This window comes from Aulonocara sp. 'chitande type north' Nkhata Bay, linkage group LG12 (assembly GCF_057382095.1).
Source record: "Aulonocara sp. 'chitande type north' Nkhata Bay isolate Kocher_YH1m ecotype deep benthic linkage group LG12, A_spYH_male_GT1.1, whole genome shotgun sequence".
Classification (NCBI taxonomy): domain Eukaryota; kingdom Metazoa; phylum Chordata; class Actinopteri; order Cichliformes; family Cichlidae; genus Aulonocara; species Aulonocara sp. 'chitande type north' Nkhata Bay.
This window is the reverse complement of record NC_141355.1, coordinates 13,551,696-13,570,461: the sequence shown is the minus strand read 5'-3', so window position 1 is coordinate 13,570,461 and position 18,766 is coordinate 13,551,696. Positions and strand designations below refer to the sequence as shown.

At 39.5% G+C, this 18,766-nt stretch overlaps 2 protein-coding genes across 6 annotated transcripts in view; both read left to right on the top strand.

Annotated features, from left to right (window-relative positions):
• The window catches only part of adgrd1 (adhesion G protein-coupled receptor D1), a 41,449-nt gene extending 38,908 nt beyond the window's left edge, over nucleotides 1-2,541 (top strand). For all 3 annotated transcript variants that reach the window (XM_086313640.1, XM_086313639.1, XM_086313638.1), the window contains one exon: nucleotides 2-2,541. In XM_086313640.1, the coding sequence (XP_086169766.1) occupies nucleotides 2-97 (96 nt within the window). In that variant the 3' untranslated portion in view covers nucleotides 98-2,541. The remainder of the gene's footprint in view (nucleotide 1) is intronic.
• A 309-nt stretch (nucleotides 2,542-2,850) lies between these two features.
• On the top strand, nucleotides 2,851-17,203 carry ulk1a (unc-51 like autophagy activating kinase 1a). 3 transcript variants are annotated; one of them, XM_086313636.1, is made up of 27 exons: nucleotides 2,851-3,380; nucleotides 3,481-3,573; nucleotides 3,657-3,698; nucleotides 4,978-5,010; nucleotides 5,129-5,165; nucleotides 6,347-6,520; nucleotides 6,628-6,701; nucleotides 6,797-6,898; nucleotides 8,123-8,181; nucleotides 9,496-9,578; nucleotides 9,668-9,718; nucleotides 9,814-9,902; nucleotides 10,018-10,174; nucleotides 10,286-10,346; nucleotides 10,432-10,521; nucleotides 11,403-11,516; nucleotides 11,616-11,746; nucleotides 12,222-12,316; nucleotides 12,589-12,707; nucleotides 12,953-13,068; nucleotides 13,375-13,500; nucleotides 13,880-14,019; nucleotides 14,133-14,308; nucleotides 14,399-14,517; nucleotides 15,637-15,794; nucleotides 15,925-16,060; nucleotides 16,177-17,203. In XM_086313636.1, exons 1-27 carry the CDS (start codon nucleotides 3,291-3,293, stop codon nucleotides 16,230-16,232), a joined length of 2,721 nt encoding a protein of 906 aa, XP_086169762.1. In that variant the 5' UTR covers nucleotides 2,851-3,290; the 3' UTR covers nucleotides 16,233-17,203. The 3 variants fall into 3 exon arrangements, with proteins under 3 accessions (XP_086169762.1, XP_086169761.1, XP_086169763.1); XM_086313635.1 differs by having other exon boundaries at nucleotides 12,586-12,707; XM_086313637.1 differs by having other exon boundaries at nucleotides 2,852-3,380; nucleotides 10,018-10,117; nucleotides 12,586-12,707.
• Nucleotides 17,204-18,766: the final 1,563 nt, after the last annotated feature.

Here is an 18,766-nt window from a genome sequence, read left to right as displayed (position 1 = left end):
GATGAATGGACACAAGGAGGGTGTAACTCCCACCAAGATGAACACATGGGACAAGAGCACCAACTCAGCCAACCGCATTGACCTCTCTGCCGTGTAGAACCCCACACCACTATTTCCGCCTGTGGTGGGAGAGCAGTCTGAAGCCCCCAGAGTGTCCTCCCACGTTATTATGTAATGAATTGGACAGTGGTCTGCTTAAGTTAAAAATGTCCCCAAAAGAGGTGTTTTGTAGCTACGCGATAGCTTCATCTTTAAAGACAAACAGATTCTTAGGACTGTGCCTTACTATCCACTCAAAATAACATGCCGCGTTCCCAAAAAGAAAACCAGAAGGAGAAAGAAGGATCTGTGAAGTTATTAGAAAGATCCATGAGCGTAGCTCGAGGCCTGATGATGAAACTCTGTAGTGTAGCATGTCAGCTTGTCTACCTGCATACTGTACTGTAGATAGGGGAGCTAGGGTTAGATGGCACAGCTTTTATGTATGTTTAGTACATCGAATGTTGTTTTCAAAAATTTCAGAATCTCTGTTGGTTGTACTTATTTTTTCTACAACTCCACAAAGTTATCTCCACCTACTAGCTAGCTAGCATAGCTTAGCACAAAAAACGGGAAGCTAGCTAGCTTGGACAAAGGAGACGAAATTCACCTACCAGACACCACTAATGAGGCTCATTTGTTAAATATGTACAAAAACAGATGTAAAAGTAACAAGCTGTAGCTTTACAGTCATGTGCCAGATTTAGCAGCATCCGTCTTTCTGACGAATCTGTGCTCTGCCAGACTAGTTTGCTGCTGTTTAGCTGTAGACTCAAGAGCAGTGGTGTCTAATCTTTTTATGTAACTCTTGGCAAGAAAGCAAACGAGCTTATCTTCCAAAATGTCAACCTGTTTATTTGAATCACAGGGACGTGCTTATCATAGCCTAAGCTGTCTCACATGATAAAATAGTGCAATTACATCCAATGAAACGCAGTAATAGTATTTTCAAGATATAGCTGAGTAAAAAACAAAACCATGCCATCGGATAGAAAAAGACCAAGGAAAGTTTCTGTTTTCCTTTAACTTAGTGTTATATTTATGTTTTAAAAACTATGACAAAGTGGTTTGACCAACAGGCAACAGAATTCATCATCATAAGGGACACATTGTAAATTTTATCTAGGTGAAACCTTTTTTATATTCACATGATAAACACAGTTTTAATTCAGTTCTGGTGATGGCACAACACAATAACGGCATAATAACCATGGATGATGTAAAAGTGGATTAGAATCTTATAACGTATTTATTTATTTTGTGAATCTGAATTTATCTTTATCTTGTCTTCTGCAAAGTGTCACAGCTCAACAATCAGTATGTTCTTATGTTAAATTTGTGTGTCTGTTACTGTTTAAAATGAATAAAATGAATTGACTGGCACAGTTGCAGTACCTCACATCTTAGTAAGCTGCCATATATTATTTTTTTCATGGAATAATGAAGACTAGTTGTGTATCGAACACCGTTCTGTGAAGTTTTGATTTCGTGTTTAGCCTCGTCTGTTGCTATTTCTTCTATAACAGAGGGACTGGATAAGGTTATTGCTTTTTTTTCTTACTATACTGTGAGAATTAGGGGAGATCACATTATTTAAAACATCATCGATCTTACACTGAGACATCAATAAGTTTCCTAGAATAGGATTTACTGTAAGTCACAGATTTAAAATGAAATATTTCAGTATTCCCAAGCATGTTTGTGATCTTTGATGTTTGTTGTCTTACGGTACTATGGTTTGAGCTTTCGGTTATCTTTATTAAAAACCTTTTAGTATAAGAAATCAGTGTGTACTTAAATAAATGATTTTCAGCATTATAAAAACATTTATATGACTTATGGGACAGTTTTGGTGGATACAAGTGTGCGCACCTGTTATTTACACTCTTATAAAATTCATTTTTGGCAAGAATGATTTTCTGTCAGACAAAAACTGCATTTCACAAAAGTACAAGAAAAACTGCTAAACACTATTGCTTTTTTAAATGTATTAAAGAGTGACTGAAGATACATACTTGATTTGATTACATCACATTGCTGAAACCTTATTTTAAGTTCAGATAAAGATACATGTTGATTTAAATTTCACTGAACTAACACTGAACCTTGCTATGACCAAATCCTGTTTAAATTCAAGAAATTGGTTGTTGTTTTTTTGCTATTGCTTTGTGTGGCCATAGAGAAAATATTAGCAGAGAAACTCTTCATTTGAATGCGTGATGGCCATTTACCATTTGTTAACAACTGAACTGCTAATTACAGAGCTTAAAGAGCTTAACCCCCTGTGGGCACTGGGCCGTGGGGTTGGGTTTAATCGCGGGAGGCCAAGAGCCTTTGTGATAATGAATGCATATTAGTTGGGGGAGGAAAGCTTGAGTTTATTTCACTAAGTGAGGTTAAATGCAGTGGATTTTATTGTAACAGAATGCTATTCATGTCTTTACTCTAGTAGTCCTCCACAGCATAACATTAGTATTTGGTTTTTATTTTCTGTAATTAAAAATACAGTAATGAAGAACTGTGTTGAAGCTTGTTTCTTCAACTGAAAAAAAAGTTTCTCAGTGTTAAGTTGACATGTTATTATTCAACCTAATTTCTACGTTTTTAATGATTAAGTATCTGCGTGAGTTTTTAAAAGTTATTTCCCCAGACGTTTTCGCCAGTAAGTAAAAAAAAAAAAGTATGTGATACCAAACTTTTAAATTTTAAGATAATACAGTAGCCCCAAACCCTGAAACAAGCTACCAATGCGAAGTGGCGGACTTTACGAGTTGTCCCTGAAGGCGACACCATGAAACAGCTGCCTGCCTGTTTGCGCATGCTCACCAAAAGACGTGAATAACCCCTGGGTAGATGGGTAGAAAGGTGAGGAGGAATACAACAAAGTTTAAACATAGTCGTGTGGACACTAACTGTGTTGACGAGCGGTCATTTGAACGTTTACCGGTTCTAGCAAAGCGACATGGACTAGTTAACCTCGTTAAATAAGCACAGTGTGCTGCTAATATTTTGTTTACATACTGTTTACGACGAGGTTATTTCAACTTTTTTTGCTTGTCGAAACTTTTTTATGTTTTTTTATCGACATTTGCTATGAACACAAAGCTTGCTTCGTGCCATGACGGTGTTTTTCATCAGTGGTATGGGATTTGCTAGCAGGAGAAAACTGCCGTGGGACCGCGCGTTTGTTTCATTTGGAAAATCAACCACTTAAACACTATCGGATATTTTAACACATTTTTGTAATATCCATGGAGTCTATTGGGAAGTTTGAGTTCAGCAGGAAAGACCTGATTGGTCATGGCGCATTTGCAGTTGTGTTCAAAGGCAGACATAAAGAGGTAACTTTCATATCTGATGTTAATTTTGATTTATGCGGATCTCTGGAGATGAATAGGTTGTGTTGTTGTGTTTATGTACTCCCTTTGTTTACCTTCCAAGAAACGTGATTGGGAAGTTGCCGTGAAGTGCATAAACAAGAAAAACCTTGGCAAGTCTCAGTGTTTGCTTGCCAAAGAAATCAAAATATTAAAGGTATGTATTTATTTAAGATGGTGCTGTGGCATGTCTCCAAGAATACCTTTGACAAATATGTTTTTTCCCCACACCTCTGCTAGGAGCTGAAACATGAGAACATTGTTCGACTACTTGACTATCAGGTAAGGTTGCTCCCCCCATCCTCTTCTTCACAGCACATGCACAACAAAACACACAGACATGCTGTACTGTTGACTTTGCTGCCACATGATGCAAATGTTGCTGTAACACTGGCAACCAGTTACACAGCCAAGCCCAGAGCTTGATCTGAAAGTTTTAAGGTTCCTCCATCACAAATAAATTATTATATAAAATGCATAAAAGTAACCGCGTGATTGATGTTCACTTGTGATGTATAGCGCTAAATTTTGGATTTGCTTCTGGGGCTAACTGCTAGAACCCAAAAGGCTTTTAGCTTAGCAGATGACTCTAGCAGAGAACATTAATTTACCTGAGTGTGCGCTTTCCTCTTCTCAACTTACTGACACTGATAGCCAGGCAGGCAGACATGGGTGAGGTGATCTATTTCTGACAGATGGCAGACTGCAGCCAGTGAGACAATGGCTTATAAAACACACAACCTGAGAAACACCCACACACAAGAAAAATGACTGCAGGTTACACGGGGAGATTTCAGGGGTGATGGCAGAAGCTTACGCAGGCATTAATGTGTGTAATTTACCTGGCATCTGTGCAATCTAAACCCCTGGTATCTGTTATAACCAGACACATTACACCACCACTAGCTTTATTATGGCTCTTCTCTGTGGTTGTTGTTGGTAATGGTGGTTTTATATATATATATATATATATATATATATATATAAAAATCATTTTAATCCTGTATTTTTCCTGTAGTGTAATGAGGTTTTAAAACTGAAAACCACATTGCACCATAATAGCCTTGAGGTATTTTATGCAATAGTGCAAGTGCGAGTGGTAAACAGTTCTAAGGTTTCAGTACGGCACACAGAGAGCTCATCAGCTTTAACCTGGTGTAATAAAAGCAAGACGCAACTTGATTTCCCACTTGTTACTTTCCATTACAGTCAAATGGACCTGGCTTGCTGAACATCTCTCGCTCCACTTCATATTACCTCGTTAGCTTTTTCAGTGGTATTGACAGGATCGGGTTTCCCTGCATCAAAGATGAGTTTCTAGAAGCTGCTGCTGATGGGCCAAAAGAGTCTTACAAATCAGCTGATGTAACTCATTGTGGCCTGAACTTCTAATCCAATGTTTACAATGCCAGTGTTGTATTTAAGCAGTTTAAATATTTGTGACTTTACTGACTCAAACTTCAGCTCTGTTTTTTTTTTAGCTATCATGTAGCCAGTGCTTAATAATACTGCATGTAGCTTCATTGTGAATGATTTGCATATTATCTGCTTGTATTAACAGGAGACTGGGGGATGCGTGTATCTTGTTATGGAGGTGAGTTGTGTTTGAAATGCTAATGGTTGGTCTTGTTTTCATGGGAAAATGCAAATCTCATCCTCTACTTGGGCAGCATTGTCAGCCGAGCTGACGCTTGTCTTTCTTGTCTTTTCAGTATTGCAATGGAGGTGACCTGGCAGAGTATCTTCATTGTAAGTTTGCTGCAAAACAAATGGCTTAAAGCTCAGAATCTGTGCTGCACAGTTTTTGCAAAAGCACAAAAGAAAAACAGGACATTCACACCTTATCTTTCCATTGCATTGGGGTGCTTGTTAACATGTCGTACTGGTCTGGCTTTTAAGGGGCTTAGCTCAGCTTTTTTGTAGTGTTTTGAGGGACTAATAGGATTCTAACAGGGCAGTGTGACCTAAGAAGTCAGGTTTAAAGTTCATTCTGTGAATTATCATGAATACTACCAAGTACTTAACCTAGATAAAAACCTGTTGACCTAAAGTTTCTCTCCAGTGTTTGCCTACAGCGTGAAAAAACAGAGCAAAATGAGCAGCCTAAAAATAAACCCCCACCTTTTTTCTTTTTTTTTTTTTACAGTACAACATTAAATAAAACTTCTCTCACTTGGAAATTCCCCTACTTCAAGTTTTAAGCCGTGTTTCAAATAATGATGACACATGGAGTTAATTTTTCCTGGGGCTAGGTTTGCCCCGCTGGTGTGGAGTGTCGGTCTAATACGGCCCCAGTGCCAGCGGTCCTTAAAGGCTAGAGCTGCCAATTCTGTGTCTCTACCAAGGAGACACATACAGCTATTTGCAGCGCAGCACTCGGGCACATTTGGCAACGTTCTCGCTGCTCCCACATGACCTCACCCATCTGTCACTCCCTTATGCTCTGTCCTCTGGTGGAAAACAAGACGGCTATGGGGTGCTGATGCACTGCGAGGGAGGGGGGTGTTTGGTGCAGCAGTAGGTGGTGGTGGTGGAATTTGTGGGGGGAGCTAGTGTGTCAGACAGCCTTGACTTTAATTTCTAATTGAGGCATTATGAATAAAATCTTCCTCCGTGAGGCATAGCAGCATTGACGCTGACACGTTACACCATAAATAAGTTACGGTGAACATGTGATAGCAAACAAAGTATATATTTATATCGCAGTCCTTACAGTATGTACATGTCAGATATTCCTCCAGATATCTGCTGGTAGCTGCAGCATTTCTATGCTTGGCTTTGCTTTCCTAGTGTATTTTCATATTTTGAGCTTTCTTTAAAAAAAAAAAAAAAAAAAAGTCTCACATAAGTAAGCTAATGCCTTTTCTTTTTATCCAGCATAATAAATCTTCCATCAGGCTGAATTTCTTTTTCCCTTTCTGTATCGACAGCTAAAGGCACTCTGAGTGAAGACACCATCCATGTATTCCTGCAGCAGATATCACGGGCCATGAAGGTCCTACATAGCAAAGGCATCGTCCACAGAGACCTCAAACCCCAGAACATTTTGCTCTGCCATCCAGAGGGGCGCAGGTCCAGTTCCATCAATACCACCTTTAAGTTAGGTAATGACTTACACCAGCATTGCATTAGATGGTCTAAATGTAAAATAAAAATGTGTTCATATAGATTTAAAAGGAAAACACTGCCACCTGTTTCTCTCACCCTCCAGCTGACTTTGGGTTTGCGCGTCATCTCCAGACAAACACCATGGCAGCCACGCTGTGTGGCTCTCCCATGTATATGGTAAGCATTAAAGTAGTTCACTCTGGTATCCTGTGCCAAGCAGGTGTGATGGAACCGTGCCTCTAAGCTGTTTTGGGGTGTTTTTTCGGCCACAGGCTCCCGAGGTCATCATGTCCAGGAACTATAATGCCAAAGCTGATCTGTGGAGCATCGGTACCATCGTGTACCAGTCTCTGACTGGAAAAGCACCATTTTATGTGAGTAGCACTTAAAAAAAAAAAAAACGAAAAAAAACCCATGTGAACCAATACTAACAAAGACTTGCTAAGGTCCCTTGCATAATCACAAGCAGTCATGCAATTGTTTTGCCTCAGTTCACACAAAGGACAAACTAACTGATGTCAAAGTGTAACATGATGCATCTTGTTCATAACATTAAAAATGGAAAAACATGATTCGCGACACTGCCTGCTGGGTGATACTTTTCCACATCTTCTGTGTTGTTAGCTGGAAAACGTTGGAGCGCCTTGTTAGAAATGAGCCTTGTTTACCTAAGATGGGATGATGAGAGAGGCAGCTGGAAATTACTGTGAGCCATTTCTGTGAACCCAGAGTAAATGCTGTTTCACAACCCCAGCTATTACTTTCCCCTCTTCACGTGTCTGCTCAGATGCCACTGTTGCACTGCTATTTGCAAGCTGCCTCAGCTGTGATTCACACATATATAGACACATGCCAATAGTTTTACCTCCTCGTTGGTTGAGTATTTTGTGCTAAAGTTGCCCCTTCTGTCCCTGTGTAGACAGAAAAACATTGTGTTTGGCCCTTTTGTCCGTTACATCTCTTGAGGTTATTTATATTGCAGTTTATTTCCTCTAGCAATGAGAGGGAAGGTTGCCTTTTATTTCTGCCTGGCAGGTCAGTGAGTTAAGTCCAAAGGTTAGCGAAAGGTGAGGCGCTGCTGCTGATGTCTCTGAGAGTGATGTTTATTTGGTTTAGCTGGCAAGCATTCATTACACTTTCGCCTTTCTGGAAACCTGATTGTGTTTATGCTTGGGCTATATGGACCATTACACAACAGTTCATTCAGTTCAAATGCTTTTATATAGTGACAAATAACGACAACAGTCACCTGAAGGTGCTTTATTTTATAAGACAAAGACCTCACAGTATTAGAAAGAAAAACCACAACAATCAGACAATCCTTTATCAGCAACTGCTTGGTGACAGTGGGAAGAAAGAACTCCATTATGATGTCAAGAGCCCTCCAGCAGACCTAGGCTTGGGTTATGGGGTGAGGGGATGGAGAAGAGAAAAAAGCAGTGGAGAGAGATCAAAATTTACATTCGTAAAGCTTTAGGCCAGAAGATCGGTTATTCAAATGCTTGTTTGTAAAGTCCAGACTCATTCATTTGCATTGTTATAGTCTGTGGGTGGTCATCTCCAAGTCTTACTCTCGTCTCTGTGTCTTTTGTATACAGGCCAGCACACCACATGAGCTTCGTCTCTTCTATGAAAGTAACAGGAACCTGTTCCCCAAGTGAGTACGAACAGCTTTCACCCAAGCACTCCAGCCCCGAACATTTTTAGACATTACCCTGCAGGTATATATTTCTAGCACCAATGCAAAACATTACAAAACTTAATTGTTTCCCCAAATGGAAAAAAAGACCGAGTTGAAAACATTTAAAGATGAGCCTGGAACAAAGCAACATGCATAACAAACAGAGGAAGACAGTAGAAAAAAGCGACATAAACTGGCATTACTAAGAAATCTACCCTGGATGCTGATAGTGTGAATGATGTTTGATGTATATTTGGACACATGCACACACATATATAATTAGCTCTGAGTAAATAAGTCGCACAACACTTCTAAGAATAGTGCTGTTGTGGAAGAACCCATCCGGACACCTGACGGGAACGATCATCAACAACATTCTCCATCAGCAACTCTCACACAATTCATATTTTAGAGTTACAAACAACAGTGTGGAAATATAGAGAAATCCTTCTTCCTGTGAAGGATTTAATTCTCTATAAACAATTCTGCCTCGGCTTTGTTATCAGTGATTACAGAGGCCTTTGCAGCTAGGCCTCGTGGCTATTTGCAGTCGTTTTGAACACAGCTTCTCTGATGTTCAGAATTTGGACTTGGAAAGTGTTCAGAGGGATTTATGGATTGTTTGCCCACTGCTTTCATGGTGTACTTTGCCTGCCTGTGTGTGGCTTGGAGCCATGCTTATCTTTTTCAGTGATTAAGCCGGGAGATGAGAAAGGCTCTGCCTGTGTGTGTGTGTGTGTGTGTGTGTGTGTGTGTGTGTGTGTGTGTGTGTGAGGGAATAGTTTGTAGTTTTCCTTTGGCTCTATATATATCCTGCCCTAAAGTGCCAGCTACTGGTCTGTATGGCTATTGCTTTCCATACTACCCACATACTGTAGGTCAGCACTTACACATACACTATGGCTGACTGCCTGGAGTGTCATGACACCTCAAGGTCTTGTACTGAAGCCATAAATTAGATTAAGATTTCATATTTTAGAGTTCACGGTATGGAACGTCTGAAGCAGTCTGTTTCTTAAAGCCATAAATATCCACAAAATAACTCAGTGAACAAACTTGAACATGAAGTCAAAATATTAGCATGATCTAAATAAAGGCTATAATACAGTGTAAAAAGCTACATAATAATGGTCCCATACTTTCTCCTCTCCCTACATCTTATTTTGTAATTAAAATGATTAGAATGATTAAATAGTGATAACCTTTAACAATTTGTTCTCCTGGGATTTGTATTATTAGCTGTGTTCTTACACATGCAAGTTTTAATAGAAAGCTGTTGTATTTTGCCAGCATCCCAAAGGAGACCTCTGATAACCTAAAACACCTGCTGTTGGGGCTTCTACAGAGGAATCATAAAGATCGGATCAGCTTTGGTAAGTCTGCCCCTTTTTATTAGTAAAAAACATGATTTAATAATTGAATTCAAAGTGTTTTTCTTATGTCTTTATCTTTTCTTTTTCAGAGGAATTTTTTAACCATCCCTTTTTGGAAACAAGCTCATCAACAAAGAAATGTAAGTGTCGCGTTGTTGTGAGGACAGCTTAGTATCAGTGACGCCGTTATAGCTGAGGTCGTAACACAAGTGCTTTACTCTATTTTTTGTCACAGGCTCATCAGTCCCCGTGCACTCCTACCCCAGTTCTGGCTCCGGCAGCTCCTCTAGCAGCTCCTCCACATCTCAGCTGGCCTCGCCTCAAGTATGCACAAAGTTTTCTCATGAAGTGAAGTGACCTGAAACCAATTGGTCATACTGTGAAATCCATAATTAATATTAGTTTTCGTTACATCTGTGTTTTATCTTCACTCTGTCAGCATTCCGATGGAGAGATGCACCAACCTCAGCCCAAGCTGCCTTACACCCCTGTGCAGGACAAGCCTGGTTTCCTGCAGAAAGAAACAGCTAATCAAGATGGTAGATATATCCAATCTCTCACAGAAGATTATGTCTTGGTGCCTGCCCAGTTTCCCAGTAAGACCTCTGAGCATCAGGAGCACATCGGATTTATCAGGATGTTTTAGTGCATTATTTTTTTGACATTAGCACAAAAAGACTGACTGCTCCTGTTGTGCTGCTTTACAGGTGAACATATATGTGAAGTAAAGGTTGGGTCACCCCCAGAAAGTTCCCTTAAAGACCGTGGGTGAGTGTTCCCTTCATGGCCTGAACACTGTATGGGTTCAGTTAAGTTTTATTATTTTATGTAATTTTTAAATGTGTTTGTATAGGAGCTCCCCACTGGCCGAAAGGGGCGCTAGACTCACTGGAAAGACACCCCCACGCTCTCCTATGCTGCGCTCTCCCCCCAAGCCTGTTAGGTAAGAGAAAGCCAGACTGTCAGAAAGCCAATTTTAGAGTTCAGCTCGTGGAGGATAAAAGAGGTCCGATATGGATAATTAAATTGAACGTGCAGCTAGATCAAACAGTATTTATATTCACGGTATATAGAACATGTTATAGAGCTAAAATTAAACCACATCCCACTTTTAAAGACAGTAGAAGGCAACCTGGCTAGATGGAAATCTTTACCCATATCACTCATGGGAAGGGTCGCCGCTATAAAAATGATGGTCTTGCCAAAAATAAACTATTTATTTTCAATGATCCCAAATAAGCCATCACAAGATTGGTTCAGATCTCTAGACTCGTATATTTCTAAATTCCTTTGGAAAGATAAACCCCCACGTATCAGCTTAAAAACACTACAAAGGACCAAGGATAAAGGAGGATTAGATCTGCCTAACTTTAATCACTATTTTTTAGCCCACAGGCTTCAGTTCATCTCTAGATGGTTTAAACACACCCTCTTAGATGAACCTTGGATAGATGTAGAACAGGCACTATGTAATAACCTAGAAATTTCAGACCTACCATTTATCAGCTCAAACATCAAACGACATGAATGCTTTAAAAGCATCAACATCAGCTCTTCTCTGACAGCATGGTGGGAGTTTCTAAAAATGACAGAGTCTTCATTAATCCCATGCAAACGTACACCTATCTGGAACAATCCGGACATATTACAAAACAATAATATGATAAACTTTCCAGATTGGAGTTGCAAAGGAATTAAATACTTGGAACATATGTTGGAAGGAACAGACTTTATTTCGTTTGACAGACTAGTTCCACTGCTGTTTATAACTGCTTTATAAAATCAGCTGCCCACTCTTCTGTGTTTCCCCTTTTAACCACGCAGCAAACCAGCTGAAACACTTGGCAGTAACTTCAGCCCGTCTGTTCCCATTCCTGTCCCAACTCAGATCCAAAACTACCAGCGTATGCAGTGTGTCGGCTCTCATGGCTCCACCAGGCATGTCCATCCATCTTATCTGTGCACCAACCCCACCTCAGAGTCTTACTCTTATGCGTTCTCTGTTTCCTTTGTCTAACAATGTCTCATCTCATTCAGGGTCACGTTATACTGTCCCAGCAGCCCCAGCAGCAGTGAAAGCCCACCACAGTATGAAGAATGTGGATCTCCCAGTCCAGTCTTTACCTTCAACTCTGGAGGGAGCCAACCTAAACAGTCTTCCCCGCCAGGTAACTAGATCAGTTGGCTTCTGTATTACCTATGAAGGCATTCATCTGTATGTGTCATACACAAATACATAATTTTAAATTGATCCCAGTCAACTTTCATATACACAGTTGACTGGACATTGGAAATGCACACAGAAGAAGGTTAAAAAAATAGTTAATTATTATCAGAGACCGATGTTTATGTGGCCTTTTTTTAATGTCTGAAAGGGGCTTTTGTTAAGCAGACCTATTCCACTGTAACCTTCCAACAGCAATACACACACTCTCAATTTCACCATCTCACACAAACATTTTTTTTGTGGATTTTTAAATTTGTTTTGAGGTAAACTGTCAGTATTTTATTTTCTCTGTAGCTCCTTTTGCTCTCACTCATCTGTGTTTTTTATTCTAAACTCCTACAGTCAACGAATGTGTTTACAAATATCATGTGCTCTTTAAAACAGTTGTTTTATATATATAATTTTCTGTTCTCCAGTGGGAACAAGCCCAAAGACGTCAGAGCAGACTCTCCCACTCAGCACAAGAACTGGGCTCCTCGTTGCTTCTCCTGACATGCAGGACAGGCCCAAGGTCAGCTTCAACATGCCATACAGACACAGTGTTGACTTAATAATAATAAACATTTTATAGTTAATATTAAGTCATCCACTCTACTCTGCCATTCTGTCTGTGACATTAGAAATTGTTTTGCAATGCACACACTGCAAAAACCGGGGTGATTTCCTTCCACATCTCTTTAAAACAGCAAATTTTTACACTTCCTATGGTGTCAGCGGATAATAGAAGATATAAATGGGCACAGAGGGAAGGATGTTTCAACAGTTCAATTTCCTTTTCAGCAGCAGGTTCAGCCAAGAATGCCAAACAGAACCAGGACAGTCCCAAACCTGCAATCCCTTGGCCCCACTTCCCAGGCCAACCTCAGCCGTAAAGCAGCAATTAAAAAGGGCCCTTTTAAAAGGTATGAGCAGTGTAATACTTCCACACTGTTCTTATAAATGGTTGAAATAAAGAAAGAAAGAAATGGTTAAATCATTATGAATTTTTGACAATATTTTAGCATTCTGGAAAATTACAAGCTAATATTGCAAGTCTAATTAAGATTATGGGAGCCTGCTACTAAGAGATAACACACAGTCAAACATATGCTGGTTGATTAATTATTAAATGCTCACAAGGGTGTCTGTGGATATATTACATGTGCAGATCAGTGAGCACGGGAAGGTTATCTGACATGCTACTGAAGGCGGCCCTCGGAGCTCCGCTCTTTGAAGAAGGGAAAGACGAGAGCCTCAGCAGTGAGAAAAGCATGGAGATAACAGGTATCAGTGCAACATGCTAAAAGTAAAACCAGTCAAATGACTTCTAAAGGGACAGCGTCTGTTTTCAGTACGAACGAGTCCATTCATAAAACCACTGACTTAAAGTGATGCAGAAGAAGGTTTTACAAAATCACCGCACATGTAGGGGAAGGTGACACATGTTTGGTACATGCAGTAGGCACAAAGAGACCTTTGTGAAGTATCTAATTTAGTCACCATGACCACTGCATTACTTTACTTCAGTTCATCTAGGCTACCTTACCAATGGGGTAGCAGCCATCTGACTCTTCTTACTTGTTCCTACAGCACCCCCTGCTGGCTGTCATGGAGTTTTCCAGTGCTCAGACAGCCCAGTTCCTGTGATTTTCTCTATGGGCTCTCCAACCAGTGGAAACTCTCCTCCTGATACCATGTTAATGAGGAGGTTCTCAGGTAGGTGTCCTGACTTCCCTCACTACTAACTTTCTACTGAGGGCTTTTATTTTGAACTGTCATTTTAGTTTTGCTTATAGGAAAGTTTAAATAAGTCTCTTAATTTCAGCATGCTTACGATATAACCACTTAATCTGATTATAATGTGCTGCTTTTTGAGTTTGGATGTCACTGAGACTCTTAACTTTAAAAGAAAATTGTTGTGATTAACCAAGGAAAACTAATATTTCAGGTCATTTTCCATTTGTTAAGTGTTTATATTTTCCATCTTTTTTTTTAAAGCTACAACGTGTTATCAGTTAAATCCATTTACATATTCATGAATTATGTATCAGCTGTATGTGGTTAAGCTAACTTTGCCTTTTGTTTTTAAATACAGACACTCCCAGCTACTTAAACTCAGGTTGGCATCTTCAACGAAGAAACCGTAGGCACAGTGACACTGAAACAATGAATGTTATTCCACCCAGCGGCCTGATTTTTCATCCTCCAGAGCTCCCTGAAGACACATTAATGGAGGTACAGTCAAATGCCGATAGTGGTGAATACTCCAGGATCGTCAGTAATTTACATTTGCGGGTTCCACATGAAAGGTTTCCACATTGAGAATATTTTATGTGCTCTTTTCACAGGAGGCTCACACCGATGCTCTGACTGACTTGCGCTTCACTTTGGCTTTCGTCCAGTGTGTCATGGAACTGGCTTCCTCTAAGGACCCAGGGCTCGAGCCCATCAGCAGTCCCGACGTTTCCTTCCTGGATCAGAGCTTGGTGGCTGATCAGATCAGCCTTCTAAGTAGAGAATGGAGGTAAGAGGCATTACAGTTTCTCCACACGTGGAGTAGCTCTCTTTGTTTAATAAAAAAAGAAAATCTTAAAACTTCTATGTAATGTTCCAGCTATGCAGAGCAATTGGTGCTGTACATGAAGGCTGAAGAGTTTCTGTCATCAGCTCTGCGCAGCGCTAAAGAAAATGTCAAGAAAGGCGAGCTGTTTCCATCTGCTACAGTCAAACAAGGTGAGACCAACATTCCCTTCTGTAGATTTGTAAGGTAAAGGTAAACGTTCATAGTGTGAATTTCTTCAGAAATGGTGCTACCAATAGAATAGCTTGACTTAATTTAAAAGGAACTTGAACTATGATCCAGAACCTCCCATAATTTAAATCACATGACCATGTAGGTCAAAGTGTTTCAACATTATTTTACATATTTGGTTCAAAGCTCCAGACTGTGACTGTCTTTGTTACACAGTTAAAACCAGTTCTCTGCTTGCAGACTGCGCAAACTTAGGTGATTACCATAAAGAGTATGTAAGATGGACTTATCTTTAAGTCTGAAAAGTAAAGCCTTACACTGGCATGCTCTTTAAGGCCACCAGGGGGCAATCCCTATGATTTCAAAAGGGCTTCCGCTCCTATAGACATCGGCAACCAAATTGCCTTCTTTCCTGACATCTGTAAACACTTTAATCGTGGGTTTATACCCAGAGTCACTTCTCATGGGTCGTCCCGAGTAAAACGTTAAGTCCATTTTGTGAATTTTTATCGTTCTAAGTTTCAGGAATGATTGTTATGCAGGGTATGTAGAGAAGATGCTGGCCTATGACTCTGCAGATTCGCATTCAGATCCACCCCTCATTTGTCACATCCAGTAACAAAAACCACCATGTGACATTGAAAACGCCCATTCTGACCCTTTAAAATTAGATTTCACAAAATAGTGGGCGACGTCATGGAGGCTACATCCATCTTTTATATCGTCTGTGGTGTTTACTCAGGATGCCCTATATTTGTGGCTACCACTGAAAAAGTAAACCTGACTGAATATTCCTGCCTCACTGTCATTTTCTCTGCTCTCACGGGTCTCTGTATTTACTGCTGCCACACACACATAAAAGGAGAATAGAAACGGTGTCTAAAACTGAGATGAAAGAATGCACGTTGGCTGCAAAGTGCACCAAAATCTGTCAGTCAGGAAGACATTATAAGAAACTGAAGTCATTCTTGAAACTCCTGTTGTAGGAGCACAACCACTTAGGCAGAAATATTGTGTGTATCTGTGTGTATTTATTAACAGTTAATGAAAGTAAAAATGTTCCTGTATTAATTCGTTTTTTGGGTTGTTTTTTTTTGCAGTAATCAGAAAGCTGAATGAATTGTACAAGAACTGTGTGACCTACTGTCGCTCCCTCAGCGATCAGCTGCAGACCTTCTTGCTTAACAAGCAGAAACTTATGGACAACTTCAATGCACTCACAGCAGAGAAGCTCATCTACAACCACACTGTGCACATGGTCAGCTCATTTCACAGGAGGATATTGATATTCACTCCAAGATTGACTCTGTCCTGTATATGCTATCAGTCGTTATCTTAGCTCTTTAAATATATGCATGTGTGTCTTGTTTTTTCCCCCCTCCATTCAGGTAAAGTCTGCGGCTTTAGATGAGATGTTCCACCATGGCACCACATCAGTGCAGCGCTACCATAAAGCCCTTGTGCTCATGGAGGGTCTGTCCCGAACCCTCACAGAGCAAGGGGACATTGACGGCATAGAAAAATGTACGTGGAAGCTCTGTGACACACAACCCATTACAGAGAAATTTTAAATGCTAACATTAGTCATTGTATTCATGCATTTGTCATGTGGTCACTGAGTTGTTCCCTTATCTCTTTAGGTAAGCAATGCATTGAGCGGCGGCTCTCAACTCTGCACACAAAGCAGTATTTATGAGCTCCACGACTGCATCAATAGCAACTGCATTATCTTGCCTCATCCATCTGCCATCACTGTCTGCACTTTGATCTCTCCTAAGGGAAACGACCACTGGAGCATCTGCTCCTCTCATTTCTTCACCCAATCTGTAATTGAAAGGTAAATGCACAGTAAAGGTTCGAAAAGGCTGGAAGTTCTTGAAAAACAGGTTGGGTTATGAATGTTTAAAAGCTATGATCAGGTACATCGTTTTCAGTATTTGTTTTGTTACAAACCGTACGTGTTAGTGTGTTTTGCACATAGAATGATGAGCTAAATTAAGAAATGATTGCAAGTGTTTTATACTTGAAGCAAAGATTACTTTGTGGTTTTCTGTGTTCGAAACATTTGAGTTATGTGTCTGGTGAATAATCACCAGCCTGCGGGACTCTGAAGAGTTTGAATGAGATGACCAAATATTGCCAATGTGTAGCAATACTTGTAAACCTGTGCCTGTTTTTTTCTGTCTTTGCATTATAACAGAAGAGTGAATATGAATGTATTGAAAGTATGTTCTAACCTGATACACAATAACTGCCTTACGACTGCCAGTCTTATGGCCATATAGTGTGGAGTGCAATAAGTATTCTTTGACATTTGAATGAGATTTGTTTTACACATGATCCAAAAATCCCTCCCTTGGGTGGGTGATATACTCAGCTATGAGGTACTTCAAGTGACTTTTTTCCCGTGTGTATCTATGCATATTTGGGGTTTTTTCTTGTGTGTGTTATACATTTGGAGATTTGCTGATTTTGAATTTGGAGATGTATGTTTGCATTCAATCCATCTGCAAACCGTGCATGGCACTAGGTGATTTTAACTAATTGTTTGAAGTCTGTTTACCAAATGCCTTTTGTATTGTTTTAAGACTGCCTGTCAAATGTTGCCAAGATAAGTTGTTATATGGTGTTTGATCAAAATAAATATTTATTATAAAGTCGCTGACAGTTTGCAGTAGAAATCAATTTCATTGTTCTTACTCAAATGTGGACTTTTATCAAAGCTTCTGTTTAATTCAAATCCATAAGTAATTATAGTTTCTTTATAATCAGGATTTAGCTTAAAGTATACAATTTTACTACATAATATTCTTGTTAACTAATAAGCTGTGAATGTATGAATCGTCCAGGCTTTATTTATTTATTTACCCGCCAAGATTTATTCAGTGTTATAATGAGCAAACATGCACAGAGGACACACTAGAGTAAAGAGAAAAAAAACCCAAACTATTCAACAAACGTAATTACATTTTATAATACCAGGATATCATTTACGTTGCATATTATATGCATTCAACAAACCTAGGTCTTATTGTCTTGACTTGTAAAATATTACATCAAACAACATTGCTTCTATGTATGGAAAATGAGATGAGACATGCTTTTATTTTCCAGTCCACAGTAGTCACATTTATACTACGAATACATTTTGAATGTTCTCAGTTCTTGTTTCACTGGGTAGATCCTATGCAGTGGTTTCCTTAAACTTGTTTTTGATAAAGTATTTATCACAAGTTTTTAGTGCTTTCTCTCACTGTGTATCACTAAATAAATCTTTGGAGACAGATAGTAACAAAATTAAATTGCTAATATTCTTATTAGAGCATTGTTCTTCTTCTTATATTATTATTTAAATATTCAGGGCTACCGATATAAAGCGGTCATAAAAATCTTCAGAATTAAAGCTTAGATGAGGAACATCAGTTTTGTAACATTATAGGGAATTTTTCCCTGGTATAGCATCAAAACTGCAGTATATTATTTTGGTTTAATATATATTTTGAATTTATAACGAAATTATCTGTATGATAAAAAGAAAAAGACGAAAGATTAAACAGCTCAAAGTCAGAATTCCATTATCATCTTTAATATTCCCACTCCTGAAGACCTTCTATGACTCTGTTGTGGCTTCTGCTATCTTTTATGGTGTGGTCTGCTGGGGCGGCAGCATCTCTGCTGGGGACAGGAAGAGACTGAACAGGGTGATCCGAAGGGCCAGCTCTGTTCTAGGATGCCCTCTGGACCCAGTGGAGGTGGTGAGTGACAGGAGAACGGCGGCTAAGCTGTCATCCCTGATGGACAACATCTCCCACCCCATGCAGCAGACTGTGACAGCACTGAGCAGCTCCTTCAGTGGGAGACTGCGGCACCCACGGTGTGGGACGGAGAGATTTCGCAGGTCTTTCCTCCCCACTGCTGTCAGACTCCATAATAAAGACTTTAACTGATCAAGCACACACATCCATACATATGCAATAATACTAAGTGCAATAATCCTTTCTGTCATCGTTGTATTTTTACTCAGTTGTATATAGTATTTGTATTTGTATTCTATTTTTATCTTATTGTATATTTATTTTATTTTATTCTACTGTATATAGTATTTTATTTTATTCTATTCTGTACAGTTGTGTACTGTATTTATTCTTATTGTATTCTAATTTTTGCCTCATAACTTTTGCACTGTCCACTTCCTGCTGTGACAAAACAAATTTCCCACGTGTGGGACTA